General features: G+C 37.6%; 1 protein-coding gene across 2 annotated transcripts in view; it reads left to right on the top strand.

Moving 5' to 3' along the window:
* LOC136874717 (probable cytochrome P450 305a1) overlaps window positions 1–27,485 on the top strand; it is a 221,527-nt gene that overhangs the window by 66,188 nt on the left and 127,854 nt on the right. Inside the window, exon 2 of one of the 2 annotated variants that reach the window (XM_067148370.2) lies at window positions 13,603–13,857. The exons of the other annotated variant lie outside the window; for it this stretch is intronic. Within the exon in view, the coding sequence (XP_067004471.1) occupies window positions 13,603–13,857 (255 nt within the window). The remainder of the gene's footprint in view (window positions 1–13,602; window positions 13,858–27,485) is intronic. 2 annotated transcript variants of the gene reach the window in all.

Genomic DNA, 27,485 nt, shown 5'->3' with positions numbered 1-27,485 from the left:
TCAACATACCTGGCTACTGTTTACTTCGGAACGACAGAGCTGGAAAGAGGGGAGGAGGTGTAGCAGCGATAGTCAAAACCAGTTTAAAGCCTACGATAATTGCATGTTCAGATAGCGAATACAATAGAAGACCGGAGTTCCTGCTCTTGGAAATAATCGTAGCCCATCAGAAATGTGCTGTCTGTGTGGTGTACAAGCCACCTGCGATTGGGCATTTGGAGGACGTAGAAAATGCTTTGTTACGCGTACTCCCGCAATATGAACATGTAATTGTCATGGGCGACTTTAACACAGACACCGGAAACAACAATGCCGAATGTCGGCAGCTTTTAAACATGACTACATCTTGCGATATGAGCATTTTGCAAACACTCCCTACTCACCACACCGCCACGTCACACACGACAATCGACTTAATGATTGTCAAGAATACAGACAAAGTACTACAACACGGACAGACATCTGTACCAGGAATTTCAGCTCATGACCTAATATACATATCCTACTCCTTAAAGACCCGAAAGACAAAACCAAGGACTATTACATTCAGAGATCTCTCTAAAATTGACTACAGTATGTTCACTGAAGACGCACTAGATGTTCCATGGCACCATATACTAACAGTTGACGACATTGACGTTAAAGTAAACATATTTAACGAATATCTGACAGCGCTCTATGATCGACACGCCCCGCCGAAAACAGTACGGGTAACGCGAGCCCCAGCACCGTGGCTAAACTTAGAGCTAAAGGAGTTAATGGCAAGACGAGATGCCGCACATAGAAAGTTTAAGCGACAACCGACACAAGACAATTTGGACGCATTTAAACGGCTACGAAATAAAACATCGCAGTCAGTACGCAACGCTAGAATTAGACATGCACATACCCTGCTAAATAAAAATACTAGACCTGCTATAGCTTGGAAAGAACTAAGACACATGGGAATAGGTAAACAAAGAGACGACCATCCTATTGACGTATCCCTCGACTCCCTCAATACATATTTTACCACTCCCGGACATACCATTGACAGAGAAAGGAAACATAGAACACTATACAGCAATTACAACTCCCCTGCACCTGACAGAGAAAAATTCTACTTTTCACATGTGACACCCTCGCAAGTTAAACAAGCCATATTTAGAATAAAATCGAAGTCCAAAGGGATAGACAACATAGAAATAGAACTTATTAAGACAATAATTGACATAATTTTACCTACTATAACTCACATATTTAACCACTCACTAATGACTGGCACGTATCCCTCCTTATGGAAATCTGCCGTTGTCGTCCCGCTCGCTAAAAAATCACCGCCTGAAGACGTAACTGACTATAGACCTGTGAGCATATTATCGGTCCTTTCAAAAGCCCTAGAATTCATTGTACACCAACAAGTCTCCAACTACTTGCAAATACACGATATTCTTGACGAACACCAGTCTGGTTTTCGACGTAACCACAGCACTACTACTGCACTACTTAAGGTTACAGACGACATTCGCAATGCGATGGACAAAAGACAAGTTACCATACTAGCTCTTCTTGATTTCTCTAAAGCTTTCGACTCTGTTGACATAGACATACTACTTTCCAAACTATTTAAACTCCAGTTCTCGACAAACAGTCTTCAGTGGATGAATTCATACCTCCGTGGTCGTCTGCAGTGTGTAAGAAACAACAACAATGAATATTCATCCTGGCGATCCGTAGAGGTTGGTGTTCCACAGGGGTCTGTCCTAGGACCGCTTCTATTTTCTGTCTATATAAATGATATTACGTCGTCGGTAAACAGCTGCAGACACCACATGTACGCTGACGATATACAATTATACTTGCACTGTGAACCGGAAAGACTAACCGACGAAATTAAAAATTTCAATAGAGACTTACAAGAAATCTGTAACTGGACTGACATGCATGGACTTAGATTAAATAACGTAAAATCTCAAGCTATAATAATTTCACATCCTCGGCTTTGTACAAAAACTATAAGCAAATTCACTTTACCAAAACTTTACCTACAAAATTCACCCATTAATTTCAGTGAATCTGTCAAAGATCTCGGCGTTATGATAGACGAACATCTTTCTTGGAAGCAGCAGGTTACCAGCATCTCCAGGAAAGTATTTGCGACACTCAACTCACTTAGAAGATTCCGCAACATATTTTCTCGAATATTAAAAGAACGCCTTATTTGCACTCTGGTATTGCCTCACTTCGACTACTGTGACGCCGTGTACAACGACCTGACTACTACTCTTAACGACAACCTACAACGCGCGCAAAACGCCTGTGTTCGCTATATATGTGACCTACGTTACTTTGACCATGTTACACCTGCCTACGATGAACTCGGTTGGCTAAAACTCAAACAGCGCCGTAATCTTCATGCTTTATGCCTTCTTCGTCGAATACTCTCCTCATGCTCACCTCCCTACTTGTACAGTCAATTTCATCACCTCTCATCCAATCACAGTTTTGGAACACGGTCAAAATCTGATACACTCTTATCTATTCCACCTCACCGCACCACACGATACACAAACTCATTTGTTATTTCTTCGGCACGACAATGGAATGCACTGCCCGTCTCTGTCAGAGGAGCTTCGCCTGCTAGTTTTAGGCAACTTTGTCACCGCTACCTACTAAGTAATGCTATGGAGATATTGTAGATTTAACCTCCCTCAAACTAGAGACTTTATATAATCCCACTGTTATTACTAAGGATAATAGAAATTAGCTAATCATGTCATAATTGTGTAAATAATAATCATCATCATCATCATCTTCATCATTCTCCTATTTTTTTCCTTTTTTAATCATAATATTGTATTGTTTAGTAGTTGCAAGATATTTCAATTGTAAGCGTACTTATTTCAATTTTGCACATGTAAAAACTGTCTTTTCTGGTTAGATGGAAGAGAGGGCCTAATGGCCTTAATCTTGCCAGACAAAATAAATCTATTGTATTGTATTGTATTAATATATCTCGAAGAACACATCACTACCGACAGAAAGTAACCGTCATTTCTATCGATACCAGCATTCATCGACACATTCCCGCGTTCAAATATCGTTCAAACGAAGACCAACACATATCTATGTATATGAAAAGCACCAATTATAAATTCAACACTTCACATATGACTAACCAATAAAATATGTTTTGAAGACCATACAACACGAAACACACGACGTAATTATAACATGCCTAACCATAACCTGAGTAATATTAGACTGATATGTTAAGAACCAATCCCTTAGAATCCATATGAAACAACGCGTACCATCAAGCGTATTGACAACACCTCCTATGTCATTACCACGTCCCAAATTAAGCCTACATAAGTAATAAAATCGATTTACACCATACACGGATATCACCGTACATTTCACTAATAATTCAGTGACATTATCCACTATTCAGACTACTAAGGTCGAAATATCACCATGAAATAATCACACACTCGCTAATTGAAATGGCAAAATTTAGAAGACCAAACACGGATGAATAAACACCGCAATATCATAATTATGAATGTCACTCGCAATAATATATTATTTGTTTGCTTCCCTTATCGCTCAGACTAGTTCAGGACAACTAAATTTAATGTTTATCAGATCTTACATCTACTAAAATAAAATTAAAATATACCGGTACGAGAAGAACATTATTTTACATGCTTGGAATTTATAAGTTACTGACTTGGAAGCCAGAGTCCAGGTGGCACATGGCTTTTCGTCTCCTCTTCATGTCCACGAGATTTGCGACGATTGGAGCTCACTTTTTCATTTTAGCATTCCATCCCGTTAATCTGGACCAGGTTACAAATCAAAATAAACGATCCTCTCACGGAATGAGCCTGAAACAATCTTTTCGTATGTTATTACCTTCGTATACGACGATTTATTGCTATCAGTTGTCCTTAATCCTTCTGCTTGGTTTTAATCTGAAATCTGAGATCTCAAAAGTTTTTGCAGTTAACAATAACAATAATTACTTGAATTTCTGTTTTTCAGCATAACCATAAGGATAGATTAAAGAACCTTTTACTAAATGTACTTTCTAATATATCTTCAAAGAGTACACTTTCGATAATTACGGCATACATGACGCCACCATCGTATTATCACGACTTAGATGCTTTACTCATCTACGACATTCATTACCGTACCTATTTTCCTTTGGTTTCGTCTGATATAATAAGTTAGTTACAACATATAGAATACACACATTAATAGGCTACTAAATAACTAATATACACATAATTAGATTATTATAATGTTGCAGTAATCCATCACTGTAATGGTTTCTCAATTGTAGCATATATATTGATTCTGTCACATATAACTGCGTTAGACTAGTTCGGCACCATGTTTGAAGAACTTAGCCGTGCTCGATTACTCGCGCCTGCGTTCTTACTATTTCAATCATGGTTCTTGATGATCTTCACCATGAGAAAACGGCACAGCTGGAACTTTGAAAGTGTACCACTCCTTACCAAGAGGTACACTACCCCTTATTGGTAATGAGAGGATTTATAGTCGGCCGTTGTAGAGTAGAATTCGGCCTCTGCATTCGAGAGACGGAGTGGGGCTGCGCCTCACCGTAGGCTGTCCTAAGAATGTTTTTCTGTAGTTTTCCATTCTCCTCCACTAAGACGAATGACAGGAGAGCTCCTAGCATAGGCCACGGCCGCCAACTCTCTGACCATCACCACAAATATCCCGACCTGAGAGACGGCGTCACCGTCTAAGAGCCCCCCGGCGTCAGGGAAAGAATGGAAACATTACAGTAGTTTAGAGGTTTAGGGGACAAAACAAAGCCCAAGGAATAAAAAATACATTGGAATCAATATTTAAGTGAAGAAATATATCACGTACAAGAATCGTCACACAATACAACTTACCTCAAGAAAAGCCACCCCGCACAAGCCAGCCACAAGTGAAGTGAAGCTGCAAGAGACAAGGGGACATACGTTCTCGAATGGCAATAAGTGAAAACCCATATAAGGTATAATAATTTAATCAATTAAGGAATGCAATTACAATTACACAATCTGACATAGTGATAGGAACGGGTTTCGAACAATCATTATTATAAATAAAGTAGGAAAACAATAACATAAAACGCTTCCGGAGAAATAATTAAGGAGACATTCCTATTTTAATTTAAATATTATACAGTTCGTAGAATTTATGCTACATAATTACAGATTGGAGAATGCAGTAGAACTTCCAAGCCCTAGCGAAGCACAAATAGTTGCATCAATTTTTCGAATTATTTGAGCACCTTACTAAAATACTGAAAAGTTAAAAAGCACCGAGAAGAAGCACTTTAAAATGATGTCTAGAATAATTATCTGAGGCAACCGACAAATAATCCATAAATCGTCCACATAACATCCATTAGAATGCCAATCATCAAACATTGATCGCATCCTCCTTCCCAGATCCACCCACAACGTTGCCAAAGAAAGGCGAACAATAGCAGATGGTGGTCGATAAGGTAGTGGACACAGCGCTGACAGGGAACAAAAGAAAGCCGACCGTTATAAAGAAGGCAACCAAAAGGCAATAAATAAATTTAAAATGGGCTCTTATTTGCTTTCGCAGGATTTTTCAATTCCAACATGTGATTAAGGTAGTGTGTACCTTAAAAATACACTAACTAACTTGAAACTACCCCACTTTAGGAAACCAAGGGGATTCGCCGCACTGATCCATGCGTCACCTCTGCAGGCCTTCGGGCTGAGCAGCGGTCGCTTGGTAGAGCAAGGCCCGCCAGGGCTGTAGTACCATGGTATTTTGGTTTTGAAACCACAGAGAGATCAGTAATTTAAAATTACAACAATGGTAAACAATAAATTGGAAGCACGCAACCTCATTGAAATCATTCAATATTGGGAGAAGCCCATGGTGAAAATATTCAGTCAGCTTCAGAAAGACAAATTATATTTTAAAATATGAAAAAGCCGGGCTGAATGCCTCAGACGGTTGAGGCACTGTCCGAATGACCCCAACTTGACAAGTTCGATCATGGCTCAGTCCGGTGGTATTTGAAGGTGTTCAAATACATCAGCCTCGTGTCGGTAGCTTTACTGGTTCTGCGGGACTAAATTTCGGCACCTTGGCGTCTCCAAAACCCGTAAAAGTAGTTAGTGGGACGTGAAGCCAATAACATTATTATTAAATATGTGAAACCGAGACAAACTTTTAAATATTATAGCGCATGATTTAAAATCAAGAAGACAAATGCAGCCCCAGTTGTACACGCCGCAGTAAGGGGAAAATTACAAATTACACTACAGGATGCCAATATCGATCTTTAAAAATGTGAAGTCGTTGTAAAAACAATTATGTAAGGAGTCTTCTTTTACCTGTGTCCCATCGAAAGCGCGCATTTCTCTTAATAGCTGGCTTGGATTTTTGTCTCCCAGTTCTAGCTCTGTCGAGAGTTTTGTCACTTTTCGGCTTCCTGATGCTTCATATTCGGCTATTAATCATGTATTGAGGTCCAAAAATGATGTGTTTGAAAGCAGTGACGTATGCTGGGATCTAAACGTGGGCTACCACTAGACTTAAGTTACCCGTTTTCGATAGTTGGTTTAGTGAACGTCAAGCCTGCGTTTTGAGCTGCAGTCAATAGCCAACGGTGAAGCCTCCTGTGTTGTCAAGGCAGCCTCACAAGCTACTGCCCTGGCCCCTGCCACTGCCAATACTCAACACCTGATGAGTGGAGATGGTAACCTAAGGTTTAGCAAACTGAAGTCCGAATTTGTGGCTAAATGGATAGAATGCTTGCCTTTGGTCCGATGGCCCCGGTTCAATTTTCGGAATCAAACCCTTCATACTGTTAGTTTTCATGGCTTGGGAACTGGGTGTTTATGACGTCTTCGCCATTCATTAGGTCACCACTAAGCCCATACAGATGTAATGCACCATTATTATTATTATTATTATTATTATTATTATTATTAGTAGTAGTAGTAGTAGTAGTAGTAGTAGTAGTAGTAGTAGTAGTAGTAGTAGTAAATAAAAATGTTGAATTTTACAGCGGTCGTACCCAGCGTTCACTGGTTACTTGGCTTCCTCAGGATATCAGTGGTGGCATCCGTCCCATGATCATGGGTTCGATTCCAACCAACAAAAGAGAACACTAAACCTGAAAGACTGCATTTCATTTTAGCAGATATACCTATAAAAATAAGACTTCATTACTCCTATAACAGCAGCCTTGCAGTGACTTCCTACAAGGATGTAGAAGTAAACGGGAGTGAAATACCAGCACTCTGTTATCTATATAATTAAGTCAGAAGGATGAGGTGAGGAAGTATATACGATGAGTAGCGCATGGTTGATAGTAGTGGCGATCTGACGGACTGAAGCCTAGCATACCTATCCTCCCCGGTCTCCGCGCCTACCAGACATACAGCAGCAAGCCGCGTGCGGTTGAGTCGAGGAGAAGGGTCGAGAGTATGGGCTGCATTATCAGTAGACCTGGCGCCTAAAATAGGCTTTTAAAACAAGTAAATAGGCTTTTAAAAGAGAAAACAGGCACTTAAAATATGTTTTAAAAATGTGTGGATAGGCAGGAAATAGAGTTTAAAATATTACAATATACACTTAAACTGTAACGTGATACTTTTTTACTTTAACAAACGTGGTATCCCTATTCTTAACCGAAATAACTGCAAAATTAAGACATAATTAAAGAAAATAAAAAAATAAAAAAAGACATTTATCAAAAACAATATAAAAAGTAATGTGACAAAAAAAGTTATGGATTATATGATATACCATTATCAGTACTGATCTAAAACCTTAATACTAAAATCACTTTACACAATTACAGCACTGTAGGCATCCAATAACGGCATAAACGCGAATGGAGTATGTGTTTATTATTTGTGAGGAACATTCCTACAGTACTTTCATTCGTAGTTTGCTTTACAGTACATAACAATAATCTTCTCCAAATTTTCAACAGTCAGGCTGTGTCTTTTGTCTGTTAAAATCATTTTGAAAGCAGAAAAAGTGCGCTTCACACTCACTGATGTTAGAGGGGCATAGGAAAATTTATCTACATTTTTCAATTCAATTTCACTTGGTAAGTCTACCTTTTCCCCATCCATTACCTGATGTACCCTTTTCAGCACTGAATAACCTGAGTTCTTCTGCAGTACACTAGACCACTTGTCTCTTATTTTGTCCCCTACCTTGCCCCTAGCACTTTGTATGTTATTCTCAGCTTCCTCAATTACAGAAAATTGCTGTTTGAGACTGTTTCCTTTTTCCTCCATTTTTGTAATGGTGACTGGAAGAAATGAAAAATTTGCCTGAATATACGCAATGTCTCTCTGAATACTGGAACAGTCATTTAACAGCTCTTTGACAGACGACACACATGCAGAGTTGTCCGTTAAAGGCAAATTGTCTATCACAGTCTTGATTTCCTCAAGATGTTCTGCATAATACAGGGCAGCTTCCATCCAGGAACCCCAACGGGTGATGATTGGCTGTGGTGGAAGGGGAATAGAGGGGAGTTTCTCTCGAAAGATGGCTATTCTTGATGGAGCCTTACAGAACACTTTCTTCATTGTTGAAATGAGAGTATTTACTGCAGGAAACTCGGCCCTAACTGTTTCTGCGAGTCTATGCAAGGCATGGGCCATGCAAGTAACATGAATTAAAAAAGGATAGAAAGTTTTGAGGAGAGGTGCAGTGGCAATCATGTAGGAAGCAGCATCGGAGACAAGGATAAGGACTTTAGAATCATCAACACTCCCGGGATACAACAATTGCAACCCCTTGTTGATGAAGTATACAATGCTTTGACTATTGACTTTCTCAAGCTGTTTAGAGCAAAGAAGGTGAGCGGTAGATGCCTGATTGGGTTCCAGTTTTCCTACTATAAGGTTAGCAATGTACCTGCCCACAGAGTCGGTGGTTTCGTCCACACACAACCATATGCAAGACTCCCCAATATCCTCCCTGATTGACAAAATGACCTCATTGTAACAAATATCTAAGTAGTTCTTCTTTAATGTAGATGCTGATGGGATGTGCTGCTTGGTGTATTTCTCTAAAAAATCTCTGAAAACCGGATTATGCACAGCATTCCAGGGGATATTTGCTGCAACTAGGGCTCTACACATATCAGCATAGAAACCATTATGGGTTGTAGGAGATATAGTTTGTGTGAGCAGAGTCTGTCTAATGTTACTTTTCATGGCTGCTTTCGCTTTGTGACTGGCAGTATCTGCATGCTGCTGAAGGTGGCATTTTTCCTCATGTGAAATCTAAAACACAATAAAGTGATGTCAATTAGAGACTAAGATGAGGAATAGAAAAGGTGAGCTATTGAATAAAATTTGTAATTTTGTACTATTTAAATTAAGCCATTATTACTCTAAAGTTAATTAAGAACAAGAACACTACAGTCCCCGAAGGGCCTTGGCTTTCAATAACGGTTGCTGCCCAGCTCATGGCCTGCAGATAATGAGTGGAGTGTGGTCAGCACGATACATCCCTCAGCCGTATTGCCTTGCCTCCGTGACCCCTGCCCACTGTAGCTTCTCAATTGTCCTCACGATGCTGGGTCAACACCGTTCCAGACCTCATAGATTTCTAAATTACTGCCGGTACTAGAAATCGAACCCAGGTCGTCTGGACTAGGTCTTTACAATTAATTAGAGGAGCCAATATCAAAACCTTAGTTTTAGATTAATATGAAATTTACGATATATGCACATACCTGTTTATTGCAGTACTGGCAGAAAATAATCTTGCCATCAAAAGTCATCCCTGGAAATTGTACAAGCCATTGTTGTATAAGTGCACTCTTAGATGATTTTGTTTTAGGCATGATGAACTATATTCACTTAAACAAATGTTCTTTCACTGGAGACTTGACACAGAATGTCCCTTCTTACTACCTGCTCCTTGTTCTTCCTAGATAATCTCTCGCCCCCCCTCACCCCGTCACTCGACACAGTACGTCCGTGCTCGTTGTTCTTCTGAGCTAATCCTCCACCTCCACCCTTCACTCAGCATTCCTTTGGTGACAGTTGTCTGGGAAGAGCACATTTCTGTGAAAAACCCACCCTCTCCTGTTCTGCTCGTTCCAGGATTTCCATTGTGTGATTGTAAAAATTATAGAAGTTGAATTTTATTGTAAATGTAGAAAATAGGCATTTTTAGACAATAAAATAGTAAAATAGGCTCTAAAGGTCCAAATAGGCATTTTAGGGCACTATAAAACTCTGTTAATGTAAGGTATTTATCATGAAACGTCAACATATTTTTAAAAAATCATGTTATTTAGTAAGGAACGAAGTAGGCATTTGCCTTAAAATCTAATTATCAGTCAGCGAAGCCGTGTTCTCAGAAATACGTGCGACGTTTTTTCTCATTGCTATCAAGGTTTGCAAATGGAACAATATGTCAGATGCTTACATTTTTTTTTTTTTTTTTTTGCTGTGGGCTTTACGTCGCGCCGACACAGATAGGTCTTATGGCGACGATGGGATAGGAAAGGCCTAGGAGTTGGAAGGAAGCGGCCGTGGCCTTAATTAAGGTACAGCCCCAGCATTTGCCTGGTGTGAAAATGGGAAACCACGGAAAACCATTTTCAGGGCTGCCGATAGTGGGATTCGAACCTACTATCTCCCGGATGCAAGCTCACAGCCGCGCGCCTCTACGCGCACGGCCAACTCGCCCGGTGATGCTTACATTATAATGTGTTTTAGATTTCCATCGTTCGCATTTGAGGTTTGGGCTTCACTGATAGCCTTGGTAGCCCTCACTATACGCCACTGTTTGAAATAATGTCGGTAACATCGGCTTCAAGTGAGGTGGTTGAATTTCGTTAATTCTGCTAACATACTGGCAGTAGCGAACTGCGAGCGGCGATTAGGGGGCGAAGGGGGCCAGTTGCCCCCACTTTTTCAATAAATATTACATTTTTATTCGCATTTTAGTCGGCTGAAACTAGGAGTTATGGGAATTATTTAAAAAAAGCAATTTGTACAAGCCCTACTGTCTTGCCACCTAATTCTTTCCTTTATTTTCTTTAATTATTAACAAAATTATTGGCGGAAGTACGCACAAAATGTCGTTGGTCCCGGCTACCCGATTTGTATTGCGCCACAGCAAGTAGTGGAGGCTTTGCACGTGCTGTGAGGAAGGGTAGCAGGGGTAGGCCTATAGAGTCTGTTAGTTTCTTTAGAGTCTGTTAGTTTCTTAGTGTGTAGTCAAATACTGAAAATCCACAGCCTGTTTCCAGTCATCCGACCAGGTCAGAAATGGAATGAATGAAGTCCCCATTTAGCGGCAAGGATGGGAATTGTGCCGGCTGCCGAAGCCTGACGCACTCCTCTGAGGCAATGATTGATGAATGATTAATGAAATGAATTGATATTGGAGAGTGTTGCTGGAAGGAAAGATGACAGAGAAAACCAGAGTACCCGGAGAAAAACCTGTCCCGCCTCCGCTTTGTCCAGCACAAATCTCACATGGAGTGACCGGGATTTGATCCACGGAACCCAGCGTTGAGAGGCCGACGCGCTCCCGCCTGAGCCACGGAGGCTCCTTAGTCACATACTAAATTATCTTAACTGTATAATCACGCCGCACTTCTATTTAATTGTAATTGTACCTTTCGTGGAAGTTTTATTGTGTAGTGTTGAATCAGAATCTTAAAAATATTATTACTGCACTTAAATTGGTAAACTGTCAACCTTTACCTCTCTTTCGAAATTCGCCCCGAGAGCAGCAAAGAGCTTGCCATTTTGTAGCTTGTTTCTTCAGTTTTGATGTCCCACTATGTCCCACAAACCCAGGTATTGTTTGTTGTCTGTATATTTTTTGCCCCCGCGCTTGTAATTCCCAATCGCCGCTACTGGCCAAATGGGTGGTAATTTAATTGATGCTTGCGAAACTTCTTGGTCATGGTGGTGGTCCTTGTTCTTTATCCGGCATGATGTGGTGTATTGTGGTCTATTCGCACACTACTCTTCACTTTTTCACGACTGGTAGTTCGACGGTAATCTTGGACACTGAAAGAAATAACAGATGTTTTGATTTTAACTATAGTCTTATATAGAGACGGTTAGGTAGAAAAAAGTTTAATTGTAACCACCCGGTGATCTATGACCTACAAATACATACCCATGTAAAACAATGATCACTTACACAACATAAATTCATTCCTTTTTTTCGAAACCTATTTTGAAATTGCTTGTATGTTTTTGCATGTCTTCTGTGATCGAGTTTACATTTTTGCCTGTGAAAAATATGCACGTGTTTCTTGCGTAGAATGTAATGTAGCCTTTTAAATTACAAATAGCTATGTCATTGAGGTATGACGTACAATGTTGGTCTTTAAATAGACCATTGTGGAACACCTAGGTTACATAATTTGCAAACTTACACAATTATTTAAAGCAGCATGTTGTATTCTCCCAGAAGGTTCATTTATAAGCCAATTCCAAGCTACAGAGCGAACCCCTGCACTTTAGGGATGAAATGCTTCTGATGTGCAATTATTAAACCTGAACGAATGTAAAGTGGGTGGTAATGATATCAAACGTATTAATGACGGAACCCAACTGGGCAGGTTCGATCCTGGCTCAGTACGGTGGTATTTAAAGGTGCTCAGATACGTCTGGCTCGTTTCAGTAGATTAACTGGCACGTAAAAGATCTCCTGCGGTACTAAATTCCGGCACCTCGGCGTCTCCGAAAATCTTAAAATTAGTTAGTGAGATATAGAAGCCCATAATATTATTAACATAGTGATAATTCAGAACACTTGGTAATTTAACTTTTGGTCTATTTTCCTTAGCTCTACCTCAATAACATCGTTATTTCGGAAGTACAGTTCTCTGTTCAGCGACACACACTTCATGACTTGGTATTTACATTGAGATATACATTGTGAAGCAAATTAAGAAATCCGAACATTTTCGACCGTCATGTAACTTTGTTCTTAAGGATCGTAGGGTAACTTCTTTGGTACGATTATTTTCGACTCAGCAATTTTATGTCAGGCAGTTAATGGTAGAAAATGTATTTTGTAAAATCATGAGTAAATAGGGTCTCATCTCCATCTCAGATACCGTTAAAACACAGTGATAAAAAGACAACGAATCAGATAAGGTGGCCAAAACCAAGGCGCGTGCGAGGAAAACGTCATTTACATGTACTTCAAAGCATTGGTGGACCACCGGGTTCGCCAGGTTGAGTCAACCCGCTCGTATGAATTTTTATCGTCCACCACAGGAGTTAAGAATATGAAAGTAACACGAAACACTTCACAAGTTATGAGCTATCATACACTATTTCCATTCGGAATTGGTTCAGTTCCTCCGTGAAGTGGCGTCGAAGGTATGCCAGAAGTGGTCGACTCTAGACGGTGTGATGGTATGCAATTGTACTAGAACATCTCGGCGTTCTGTTTACATATTCATTCTACGAGCCCCATTCTCTCTGATTTCCATTGATTTTCTTTCAAGACAGCTCATTAAACGTAATATATTAAGAGCATATTTAAACGAATTTGAACCATTGTCCAATATTTTATTTCTGTTCACAGGCCCCGCCTGGCTGCCTATTGTGGGGAACGTGTTTTACGTGAAGGCTCTGTTAAAAGAACATGGATTCCAACACAGTGCCTTCGGCTATCTGGACAAAATATATCGCACTAATATTCTCGGTCTCAAGCTTGGACAGGACCTGACTGTTGTTGTTTCGTCCATTGAGCTTATTCGTGAAGTGCTCACACGAGAAGAATTTGAAGGCCGACCTGTGTCTTTCTTTTTTAAACTGCGTACCATGGGCAGAAGACAAGGTATACCTTTTCATATTGAATTTTCTCAAACTAAGTTTCCTTTGCCATGTTCTTTTTATCCACATCTAGATCTATGTGTTTAAGTTACGGAAAGGAGCAGGCAGGTGACAGGGGGGTAAGAACAAGAAAAGGAATGCAGTGACAGATCATTTTGGGAAGATTGGCTCTTTCCTCTGCAATACCATTTGCTCACTTCTCATTTCTATTGGTCAACTTATTTACGAGAGTGGTTATCAACACTCCATGAAGGGCATCTTGACAGTTTTTTGATCAGGGAAGTTTTTATTATAGCATACTAAATTTGATACTTTTATGACCATACAAGAATTAAATAGATAATTAAGCACGCACGCATTGCTTAAAAATAATTGTATTGAAGTCGTCACATGATACGTCGGAATAATCAACCTCTTATAATCATTATAAAATATCAAAGCCATTTTGACAGTGCTGATATAATTATTTTATTATTATTATTGATATATACAGTCGTATCAGCACACACGTTTTTAAAACATAACTGGTTTTCGGACACTAAGGTCCATCATCAGTGTTAATATTTAAATTTAATTTCACATAAGTGTGTCGTCAAAATGAGTTAAAAATGAGTTTAAATTTGTAGCCCTGTTGACATCAACTGTAAAATGAGAAAAAAGAAACCAAGTGTTAAAATTATGAAATCAATACATGTAAACTTACAATGTTGTTGTAAAAATTATGGACATACCATGTTAAGGCTGGCTTTCCTTCGTGCTCAGGCTGTTGGTCGAGTACTAACAAGCGTTCAGCTTTAACTACGGAACCGCACTGCAAGCACATGATGTTACGTCACCTCAAGGTTACGTAGTGAGCACCTGATGTTTACGTCAACTCAAGATTGTAAACAAGATGTTGCTTGCGGCTGTTTCATTTAAAATTTTATCTGGTTCCCTAGTCTGCGCTAAAAATATCTCAATGTTTTCACGTGTATTTAATTCAAATCCATAATTACCTTTGAAAATTAACTTCATGTCCTTTTCGATCCCTAAAAAGCTATGGTTATTGTTATAAATGTGTTCCGCAAAAGCTGAATACTTGTTGTACTTTATTGCCTTAAAATGTTCTTGATATCTTTGATTTAAGGTTCGCCCGGTTCTACCTATATAAAACTTTTTACAGTCGTTACAAGTGAGCCTGTATACTCCCGAATTAGTATATATATCTTTTTTATTGACACTGTGTGCATTATATATATGTTCTGATATTTTATTTCTGGTTCGGAAAGCTGTTTTTAGTTGAAATTTCTTAAATATATTCGCGATTTTAAAAACTTGACTTCCAAAATATGTAAATGTCACAAATTTATTATGTTCATGGATTTTCTTTCTTTTCTCATGGTTTTTCTTTTTTCTCCATTTTCTTTCTTACGTATAATATTGTCTATCATTTCTGGGTTGTAACCATTTGCTTTAGCAATTTGTTTTATTATTCTAATTTCTTTCAGTTTGTTTTCATTACTCAAGGGAAGTTTTAGTAATCTACTAATGTAGCTGTTGTAAGCTGATTGTTTGTGGGTTCCTGGGTGGTTGGAATCTTTATTGATGGTAGTGATGGCCTGTGTGGGTTTCCTAAAAATATCGAAATCTATCCTATTGTTGGTTTTTGTTAATGTGAGGTCCAAGAAATTTAACTTTTTATCGATTTCTTTTTCCATAGTGAATTTAATGTTGCTGTCAAGCAAATTCAAACAACCCAGAAATGTTTCGGGAGTAATGAGGTTCCCATTTAAAAATACCACCGTGTCGTCAACAAAACGGACCCATAATTTTATTTCTTTCTGATATGTGTTCAAAATGGTTTTCTCAAGATTATTTAAATAAATATTGGCTAAGAAACCTGATAGTGGGCTGCCCATTGGTAAACCTGTGTTTTGCTGGTAGTACTTCCCGTTGAATGTAAAGTAATTATTTTCTAATATTAGAGTTAATAAGTTTATCGTTTCATTAATTTCTATGTGACTTAGTCTATCTTGATTCTTTAAGTTTTCTTCTATTAAGTTTATGGTCTCTTTAATAGGAATGTTGGAATACATGTTGGTCACGTCATATGATACCATTACAGTTTCTTCGTTTATTTCTGTTGATTGTATTTTGGAAATAGCTTCCAGAGAATTCGATATTGAATTACTATTTTCTAGTGTAATGTGGTTTTGTAAGTGTTTAAGTAAATATTTTGATAATTGAAATGTGGGACTGTTACGACAATTAATTATAGGTCTAACAGGGTAATTTTCTTTGTGAATTTTTGGGAGAGACTTTAAAGTTGGGCATCTTGGGTTCATCAGGACTAATTTTTGTTTCTCTTTTTCATTTATTATGAACTGTGTGTCCTTTAGAGTTTCTTTTATTTTTGTGTTTAAGTTCTTGGTGGGGTCCTTCTTTATTTCCTTTATGCCATTTGTTTCTATGAAATCAATTGTTTTTTGAATGTAGTCGTCTTTATTTATGATAACTGTGACGTTACCCTTATCTGCTTTAGTTACAATCAAGTTATTATTTTTTATTTTAGTTTTTAGATTAGTTATTACTTTTTGTTGTGTACTACTTTCTTTATTTTCTGTAATAGGTTTGTTTTTGATGTTTTCAATTTGATTTGCTACTAAGTGTCTTACAGTTTCTTTTTTATTGTCAGGGACTTTTTGGATAGCTGATTCAGTTTCTGTTATTAGTTGTTTTAATGCGGCATTGTTAATGTTTTGTTTAAAACTGTGTTTGTAACCTAGTTTTAATAGGTTGGTTTCATTTTGGGTTAAAGGTGTGTCCGAAATGTTGACAACAGGTTCACAAAATTCGTGTTCAGTTAAATTATTGGAATCATCACGTGTATATTTGTTCTTAAGTTTATTTAATTTATTCTGAATTGTTTTTCGTTTTTTCTCAAGTCTAATTCTTATGTATTCGTGAATGTGTGTTGCGAGACATGTCCATTCCAGTTTATTGAATGTGTTCATAAGTTGAAGTTGAAGTTGAAACGCTTCTTCATTTAACTGGTCCTTCTTTGCATGTAGACTCTTGATTTCACTTTTTAACCATGTTGTCCGTGCTATTTTGACAGCTCGTTGGCAAGATATTGATGTGTTATTGCTTTTCTGATTAACAAAATTCGGTGTTAAGTTTTGCTTTAAGCATTCGTGATTGAACTTAATGTCCTCATTGATGGTTAAAATTTTCAATTTTATGTTCCTAAATTTAAAGGCTTTGGATGTTTCTCGACCTATGAATGACGAATTATAATCATTATAAAATATCAAAGCCATTTTGACAGTGCTGATATAATTATTTTATTATTATTATTGATATATACAGTCGTATCAGCACACACGTTTTTAAAACATAACTGGTTTTAGGGATCGAAAAGGACATGAAGTTAATTTTCAAAGGTAATTATGGATTTGAATTAAATACACGTGAAAACATTGAGATATTTTTAGCGCAGACTAGGGAACCAGATAAAATTTTAAATGAAACAGCCGCAAGCAACATCTTGTTTACAATCTTGAGTTGACGTAAACATCAGGTGCTCACTACGTAACCTTGAGGTGACGTAACATCATGTGCTTGCAGTGCGGTTCCGTAGTTAAAGCTGAACGCTTGTTAGTACTCGACCAACAGCCTGAGCACGAAGGAAAGCCAGCCTTAACATGGTATGTCCATAATTTTTACAACAACATTGTAAGTTTACATGTATTGATTTCATAATTTTAACACTTGGTTTCTTTTTTCTCATTTTACAGTTGATGTCAACAGGGCTACAAATTTAAACTCATTTTTAACTCATTTTGACGACACACTTATGTGAAATTAAATTTAAATATTAACACTGATGATGGACCTTAGTGTCCGAAAACCAGTTATGTTTTAAAAACGTGTGTGCTGATACGACTGTATATATCAATAATAATAATAAAATAATTATATCAGCACTGTCAAAATGGCTTTGATATTTTATAATGATTATAATTCGTCATTCATAGGTCGAGAAACATCCAAAGCCTTTAAATTTAGGAACATAAAATTGAAAATTTTAACCATCAATGAGGACATTAAGTTCAATCACGAATGCTTAAAGCAAAACTTAACACCGAATTTTGTTAATCTGAAAAGCAATAACACATCAATATCTTGCCAACGAGCTGTCAAAATAGCACGGACAACATGGTTAAAAAGTGAAATCAAGAGTCTACATGCAAAGAAGGACCAGTTAAATGAAGAAGCGTTTCAACTTCAACTTCAACTTATGAACACATTCAATAAACTGGAATGGACATGTCTCGCAACACACATTCACGAATACATAAGAATTAGACTTGAGAAAAAACGAAAAACAATTCAGAATAAATTAAATAAACTTAAGAACAAATATACACGTGATGATTCCAATAATTTAACTGAACACGAATTTTGTGAACCTGTTGTCAACATTTCGGACACACCTTTAACCCAAAATGAAACCAACCTATTAAAACTAGGTTACAAACACAGTTTTAAACAAAACATTAACAATGCCGCATTAAAACAACTAATAACAGAAACTGAATCAGCTATCCAAAAAGTCCCTGACAATAAAAAAGAAACTGTAAGACACTTAGTAGCAAATCAAATTGAAAACATCAAAAACAAACCTATTACAGAAAATAAAGAAAGTAGTACACAACAAAAAGTAATAACTAATCTAAAAACTAAAATAAAAAATAATAACTTGATTGTAACTAAAGCAGATAAGGGTAACGTCACAGTTATCATAAATAAAGACGACTACATTCAAAAAACAATTGATTTCATAGAAACAAATGGCATAAAGGAAATAAAGAAGGACCCCACCAAGAACTTAAACACAAAAATAAAAGAAACTCTAAAGGACACACAGTTCATAATAAATGAAAAAGAGAAACAAAAATTAGTCCTGATGAACCCAAGATGCCCAACTTTAAAGTCTCTCCCAAAAATTCACAAAGAAAATTACCCTGTTAGACCTATAATTAATTGTCGTAACAGTCCCACATTTCAATTATCAAAATATTTACTTAAACACTTACAAAACCACATTACACTAGAAAATAGTAATTCAATATCGAATTCTCTGGAAGCTATTTCCAAAATACAATCAACAGAAATAAACGAAGAAACTGTAATGGTATCATATGACGTGACCAACATGTATTCCAACATTCCTATTAAAGAGACCATAAACTTAATAGAAGAAAACTTAAAGAATCAAGATAGACTAAGTCACATAGAAATTAATGAAACGATAAACTTATTAACTCTAATATTAGAAAATAATTACTTTACATTCAACGGGAAGTACTACCAGCAAAACACAGGTTTACCAATGGGCAGCCCACTATCAGGTTTCTTAGCCAATATTTATTTAAATAATCTTGAGAAAACCATTTTGAACACATATCAGAAAGAAATAAAATTATGGGTCCGTTTTGTTGACGACACGGTGGTATTTTTAAATGGGAACCTCATTACTCCCGAAACATTTCTGGGTTGTTTGAATTTGCTTGACAGCAACATTAAATTCACTATGGAAAAAGAAATCGATAAAAAGTTAAATTTCTTGGACCTCACATTAACAAAAACCAACAATAGGATAGATTTCGATATTTTTAGGAAACCCACACAGGCCATCACTACCATCAATAAAGATTCCAACCACCCAGGAACCCACAAACAATCAGCTTACAACAGCTACATTAGTAGATTACTAAAACTTCCCTTGAGTAATGAAAACAAACTGAAAGAAATTAGAATAATAAAACAAATTGCTAAAGCAAATGGTTACAACCCAGAAATGATAGACAATATTATACGTAAGAAAGAAAATGGAGAAAAAAAAGAAAAACCATGAGAAAAGAAAGAAAATCCATGAACATAATAAATTTGTGACATTTACATATTTTGGAAGTCAAGTTTTTAAAATCGCGAATATATTTAAGAAATTTCAACTAAAAACAGCTTTCCGAACCAGAAATAAAATATCAGAACATATATATAATGCACACAGTGTCAATAAAAAAGATATATATACTAATTCGGGAGTATACAGGCTCACTTGTAACGACTGTAAAAAGTTTTATATAGGTAGAACCGGGCGAACCTTAAATCAAAGATATCAAGAACATTTTAAGGCAATAAAGTACAACAAGTATTCAGCTTTTGCGGAACACATTTATAACAATAACCATAGCTTTTTAGGGATCGAAAAGGACATGAAGTTAATTTTCAAAGGTAATTATGGATTTGAATTAAATACACGTGAAAACATTGAGATATTTTTAGCGCAGACTAGGGAACCAGATAAAATTTTAAATGAAACAGCCGCAAGCAACATCTTGTTTACAATCTTGAGTTGACGTAAACATCAGGTGCTCACTACGTAACCTTGAGGTGACGTAACATCATGTGCTTGCAGTGCGGTTCCGTAGTTAAAGCTGAACGCTTGTTAGTACTCGACCACCAGCCTGAGCACGAAGGAAAGCCAGCCTTAACATGGTATGTCCATAATTTTTACAACAACATTGTAAGTTTACATGTATTGATTTCATAATTTTAACACTTGGTTTCTTTTTTCTCATTTTACAGTTGATGTCAACAGGGCTACAAATTTAAACTCATTTTTAACTCATTTTGACGACACACTTATGTGAAATTAAATTTAAATATTAACACTGATGATGGACCTTAGTGTCCGAAAACCAGTTATGTTTTAAAAACGTGTGTGCTGATACGACTGTATATATCAATAATAATAATAAAATAATCAACCTCAACAGATGAACAACTAAGAATAAAAACAGTCTCGATATAAATACTGTAGTCGACATGCGCGTATCCTTTTGGGATATAACATTCTCGCACGCTTATTTTGAAGACGAGAATTTGGTAATCATTTAAGTAACATAGTCGTAAAGGTACTGAGGTGGCCGGCGTTGCCTATCTGTTCGGCGGGCTAGAATTAGGGGAGGAGGTCCGTTTTCTTCTGCCTCAAGTCCTCGATTTTGCACATCTTTTTCTGCTTCAAGTCCTTGATATCTCCAGAGATAGGTTCATTCATCCGGTCAGTGAAGGTGAAAGGTTGTTTATATTCCGGATATTCCTCTTGTTGACTTGGGCCAGTTTCTGATCAGTGAATGTTTCCGTTTACTTGGGAACCTCTGTCCTAAGTTTTGAGGCTATAACCATCGTCTAGCTTAATCTTGTAGTGTAAATGGCCAATCTTTCCAATGACTTCTCCATATTTCCATGACATTTTATTCCCTTCATACAAATTCACTTGGACTTTGTATCCCACGCTTAGATTGCGAGCTCCATGAGTTTCCTCTTGACTTCTTTCATGTTTGGTTGAATAACATCTAGTTAGAAAATTCAGCTGGCAATTTTTCCACAATCTAGAGGGGAGGGACGATATTTTAGAAGGATCTACTGCACTTTTCTGGATATAGTCAAGAGCTCATTCGACATGGCTTTTAGTGGACGTTTAGTTCTGCCAATTCGTTACTTACTGGATGTCCAGGTCCTGTGAATTTTTGGAATATACCGTGTTCTCTATAGAAGGATTTGAAGAGATCACTTACAAGTATTGTGGCGTTATCAGAGAATATCGCTATTGGGAATCCATGAAACTAAAACAATTCTCTTAATAGGTCAATTGTCTTAGCAGATGTCGGAGCTTCTCGAAGTACTTTGATTTCTACCCACCTGGATTCTTCATCAACAACTAGAAGGAAGTAGATACCGTGAAATTGTTATTATTAAAAGAATTGCGCACAATGTGCATCAGTGTTTAGCATAGGTACACAATGAATTTTTCTCTTTTTGAAAAACTGCAAGTGATATCTGTGACAATTTTCACCACACAGTTCGCATACACATGAGTCACAAGGATCATGGAATCTCTTATTAGTGCAGACTTCATGATGGAAACCATGACAAGCATACCTGGTCATCACATGTCTTAACTCGTAGTTACACTGCGTCCACGCCTTATCCGTCATGGCGTCAGTGGCATAAAACTCACACCAAATGTAAATTCGTCTTTGTTCTCGCTTTCTTAATGCATTTTGGAGGGCAATCGTTGATGGTTGTAGCATAGTATTTCTGATTCCTTGAATTAGATAGTCTTCTTTCGTTAGGACATATACAAGTCTCGATCGAGTGAATTGTGAAACACCAAGTGTTCTCTTGTGAAATAAAGCCTTCACTTTTTCTAGGGTTTCCAAATCACGCACTTTTAAATGGTCCCATATCATGTCTATTCCGTATGTCAAGATTGGAATTATTTTCGCTTGAAAAGTTCCATTGCTATGGTCAGTGATCATAGACATTTTTTTCGGGTTTGGAATGTCTTTCATGTCTCTAATCGCTGCTGTTACTTTTTCTTTAACATGCATAGAAAAGGTGGTCCGAGTCGTCTGGAGACAAACGCTCAGGTATTTGAATTGGTTCACAATTGCTAATTTGTTTCCTTCTAGGTACAGTTGATCTTTTAAAGCATTCTTTCCTCCTTTCCGGAATGTCAGTTGAACAGTTTTCTTAGTATTGATTGAGAATTTATTTTCAAATGCCCATTCCGAGAGTCTATTGAGTGTATCTTGGAAGTTTTGTAGGGTTGGCCCTCCTATGACAATGTCATCGGCATACATGTACATCACGACGTCTTTATCCATCCCACGGGTGATTCTTGTCACATCAGATGCTGCGATACTGAATAATACGGGACTCATGGGGTCCCCCTGAAGTGCACCATTCATTTGCTTTATGGTACTGGATGTAGCAACGCCATCATCTATTATCACTCTTGTGCCAGACAGAATATTTCTCATTATTACGGTGAGGTAGTTTTCCCATCTTATCAGGTGATCTAACTTCGTGATGAGTATTTCTCTGTCCAGAAAGTCGAAAGCCTTGTTAAAATCTATAAATGCTGCGAAGAACTTACCTTTTTCCTTCCTTAAAGTATCATCGATGTCATTCAACAAATTCTTTATTGCATGAAGAGTTGACCTACCTCTTCTAAATCCAAATTAAGAATCTGGGATAGAATTGTCAACCAGCTCTGTTAGTCTAGTGCAAAGAATTTTAGTGAATACTTTAAGACCATTGTTCTCCAGGGCGATACCTCTATAAGAATTTGGATCTTCAGTGTTTCCTTTCCCTTTGTAGAGAATTTTGATTTTGGAATACCTCCAGCACTGTGGTATATCTCCTTTTTCTAAACATTTGTTGAACAATTTTGTCCATAGCATGTTCATCTGTTCCAGTGAATCTTTTAAACGCTCATTTACTATATCGTCGGGGCCGGTGGCTTTTTTTCTTGGACTCTATTATTAACTCTGCAACTTCTTGCTCAGTGATAGGTTGGTAATTCGAATCATACGTTGCAACTGCCTTTATATTTGCATCGAGGTTTCTGCAATTAAGAATTGACGTGAAATGTTTCTCCCATCTTTCTATCTCGATGTTGTTGCTAAAATGTTGTTGTCTTGGTCTTAATGCTACAAAAGGGTTTGCCTCTGCTTCTTCTGCCAATTGAGTGTGTTTCTTGTCTAAATTGTTTCTTTATTTTTTCCTTCAGAGTTTCTTTGTATTTGTGACGAGCATTTTTATATCTTTCAAGTTGTTCCGGATTCTTGTTACTAGATCTTGTTTTATGTAAACAGTCTAATACGTATTTCCTCTCCGCACAGCATTGAGCATCGAACCAAGGTTTTGACTTACGATGATATTTTTCTGCTGGTTCAGCTGTTGTTTTTATTTTGTCTACTATAATCTGGGATGCATTATCGAGTTGTCCGTTAGGCTACTTAGTTCTTGGGGAACATACTGGTTTGCGGTGTATGCTGATTGCCTGAGTGTTTCTACATTGAGTGTTCTATTCATTCTGACTTGATTACTCTTTCGAGATTGAAGTGTTTTTCTGTTAATTGTCAGATAAGTTAGAACTGGTATGTGCTTCCTGATGCCCGTTAACATAGAAGATTTCAAAATATGTTGACTTAGGATTCTGACCTGATTGTTTGAAAAGACAAGGTCTATTGCACTTGTACCATTGTGGCAGACGTATGTTGGGATTTTATGATCGTTATGTAGTAGTAGACCTTCTTGTTCTAAAAATGTTATCACTGCCTGCGTATTGTTGTTTTGTACATCAATTCGGCAGTTAAGGTCTCCTGCCAGTATTGTGGCTTCGTTTCCAATTTTATATAAGGCATTGCTCAAGGATTCTATTATTTCAAATGAAGACGATTCTGGAGGAAAGTACGCGCAGAGAATTTTTGTTCTAATACCAAATATATTTTGGGTTTTATGTATAAATTTTGTGGGTCCCTGAAAAGCCATGACATGATGACCATAGTATCCTTTCACACTAGGATTGTCCAGTAAGCATGTTCTGTTAATATGACTACATCCTCTCGGAATGCATTGTCTGGAATCACTCTCCTAACATTGCGTACACCTTCTATGTTCCACAGCAGTATCATGGTTTCCTTGTTTAATTTAGTCATCCCTCTCACTTCGTAATTGTACTCCTCCCTGTCGTTGCCTGCTGAAACGAAAACGCCTTACCACAACCCGTTTTGGCCATAGATTTTCGAAGGCTACTCCAATTTTGAACGTTTTATTGTTTCCATGCTTTTCAGTTCCTCACATGTAATTTTTCCAGCTATTCCGTTTTCTTTCAAATACGATCTTAATCCATCTGTTGTCGTGATGTTATGTAACCCATGTGCAGCCATAGTATGGGAGAGAGAGGCCTGTTTCGATCAGTTGTGTATTCTAAACTCTCGCGAATTTCATCGATGACTTTAATGAATACCGTTTTTTGACAGTCTTCATCAATTGTTCCTCTGATAGATTTTGAAAGACGTTCCTTCTTATTATAGGGCTATTTCTGTTAGGAACACCATTTAATACTAAAGCAACTCTGCATCAAACGCATGATTTACAGCAGTCATTTTGCTTTCAACCTCGAGTTAACAGTTTAACCCAGCTGAAAGGAGGGGTTAACTTAACTTCGGCCTTAACCTAGAGTTAAAATTAACCCTCCTTGATGAAACAGAATGAATAGTGAAATGCAGAGTTTAAACCGACCCTTAGAGTACAGCACACTCTCCTCGGATATTCTGCTATCATATCAATGGTGGATGTTTGATTCGCTGCACTACAGACGTGGTCCGAGCAATTCGCATACCTCAAGTATAAAGCAGTTAGCCGGATTCTATATGGGACAAGTGAAGTTCCCTGCGGGGCATAAAAACTAGCATGAGGGTGATTGGTGTTGAATAATAACGACCATTCCTGCAGAGCTCCACTGCTCATGCAGATTGCCATTCTGCCACCTGAATTGGTAGAGATTTTAATTTTAGGCATTCATAGCGATACCCTAATATGTATTTTATAACATTCTTATATGCATACGTACCACGTTGTTATGGAGGCTTAATATGCCTCAACAGAGCAGAGGAGTGGATTTAACGGTGGTGCCAACAGTAAATGAATACATATATAGAGAATTTATTAATACTAGCAAAGTTAGGGACAGCTGTCCCTGTCTTATACTTAAACAATTAATGTTGTGAGATGGTCAGCAGGCAATGGTATGATGATAAACTGCATTAAAAGTCAGGTTGTGAGATTCACCAATAGGAAAAATCCTCTCATTTTAATTACTGCGTTGATGGAGTGAAATTTCCTTGTGGGGACCACTGTAAGTACCAAGCTGTTAATATAAGGAAAGATCTTCATTGGGGGTTATCACATAAATAGAATAGTAAAAAATAATGCTACAGATTTCTGCAAATGGTTATGAGAGTAACTATGTAAAAGAGGGGGAACATAAGATTCTGGTAAGTCCCCAACTAGAATATGGCTCCAGATTATGGGACCCTCACCAGGATTACTTGATTCGAGAACTAGAAAAATCCAAAGAAAGCAGCTCGATTTGTTCTGGGTGATTTCTGACAAAATAGTAGCGAAAATGTTGCAAAGTTTGGGCTGGGAAGGCTTCGGAGTGGTATGTTCCGAGCTGTCAGTGGAGAGATGGCGTGGAATGATATTAGTAGACGAATAAGTTTGAGCGGTGTTTTTAAAAGTAGGGAAGAACATAATATGAAGATAAAGTTGAAATTCAAGTGGACAAATTGGTGCAAATACTAGTTTATATGAAGGGGAATTGGGGATTGGAATAATTTACCAAAGAAATGTTCAATAAATGTCCAAATTCTTTGCAATTATTTAAGAAAAGACTACTATTCAACAGATAGGGAATCTGCCACCTGATCGACTGTCGTAAATGTAGATCACTGGTGATTGATTGATTGATTGATTGATTGATTGATTGATTGATTGATTGATTGATTGATTGATTGATTGATTGATTGATTGATTGATTGATTGATTGATTGATTGATTGATTGATTGATTGATTGATTGATTGATTGATTGATTGATTGATTGATTGATTGATTGATTGATTGATTGATTGATTGATTGATTGATTGATTGATTGATTGATTGATTGATTGATTGATTGATTGATTGATTGACAATATTATATTGATAAAATCTCGTCTGTTCACGAACAAGAGACTTCTTTCCTTACTAGAGAAGTCTTCTGAAGACGCGGAGAAAATTTCGCCGTGTTTTCTGACACGACAAATGACATGTCTACAATTACGGGTCGTGAATGCATCAGTCTAAACATTTATTGATGTGATTCATCAGTGAAGATCTTTCCTATATTACCACCTAGGTATTTACAGCACTCCTCGTGAGCTACACGTAAGCCACCGATTATAACATATGCACTATCTAGAGACCATATATATTAGTTTCCTTTTAAAACATGTGCAGGCTTAATACGAAATACACGGAGCTCGATAGCTGCAGTCGCTTAAGGTCGGCCAGTATCCAGTAATCGGGAGATAGTGGGTTCGAGCCCCACTGCCGGCAGCCCTGAAGATGGTTTTCCGTGGTTTCCCATATTCACACCAGGCATATGCCGGGGCTGTATCTTAATTAAGGCCACGGCCGCTTCCTTCCAATTCCTAGGCCTTTCCTATCCCATCGTCGCCATAAGACATATCTGTGTCGATGCGACGTAAAGCAAATAGCAAAAAATAATACGAAATACAGAATGCAGTGGCAGACGTAAACAATCTTGTCTGGAGTGACAGATGTAAACAAACATCACATTGTTAGCAGCCATCTTGGAAATATTCGCGAAAAGGTATTCTCCCAAATAAAACACGAATAATAGGTAATTCGTCGCCATAAGACCTATCTGTGTCGGTGCGACGTAAAGCAACTAGCAAAAAAAAAAAAAATAGATATTTACATCCTGTTTTGAACAGCGCTACAAGTCGGTTGGTCCAGTACGAATTCGGAAGTGTGTGTGTTCGACGTCGTGATAACCGGTGCGTGTGTTGTAACATACATATTGATTGTGCTAAGTGTGAGTGACGGCGGCCTTCGGTGGAGGGTTAAAACCGCCTGTAAAGTTACCCCAACTAGTGAGTCATGAAGCAATAGTGAATATGGAGGCGATGCTATCGTGGATCCTCCCTCTGTGACTTCTAACCA

This window comes from Anabrus simplex, chromosome 5 (genome assembly GCF_040414725.1).
Source record: "Anabrus simplex isolate iqAnaSimp1 chromosome 5, ASM4041472v1, whole genome shotgun sequence".
NCBI classification, from domain to species: Eukaryota; Metazoa; Arthropoda; class Insecta; order Orthoptera; family Tettigoniidae; genus Anabrus; species Anabrus simplex.
This window is presented reverse-complemented; position numbering and strand designations above follow the sequence as displayed.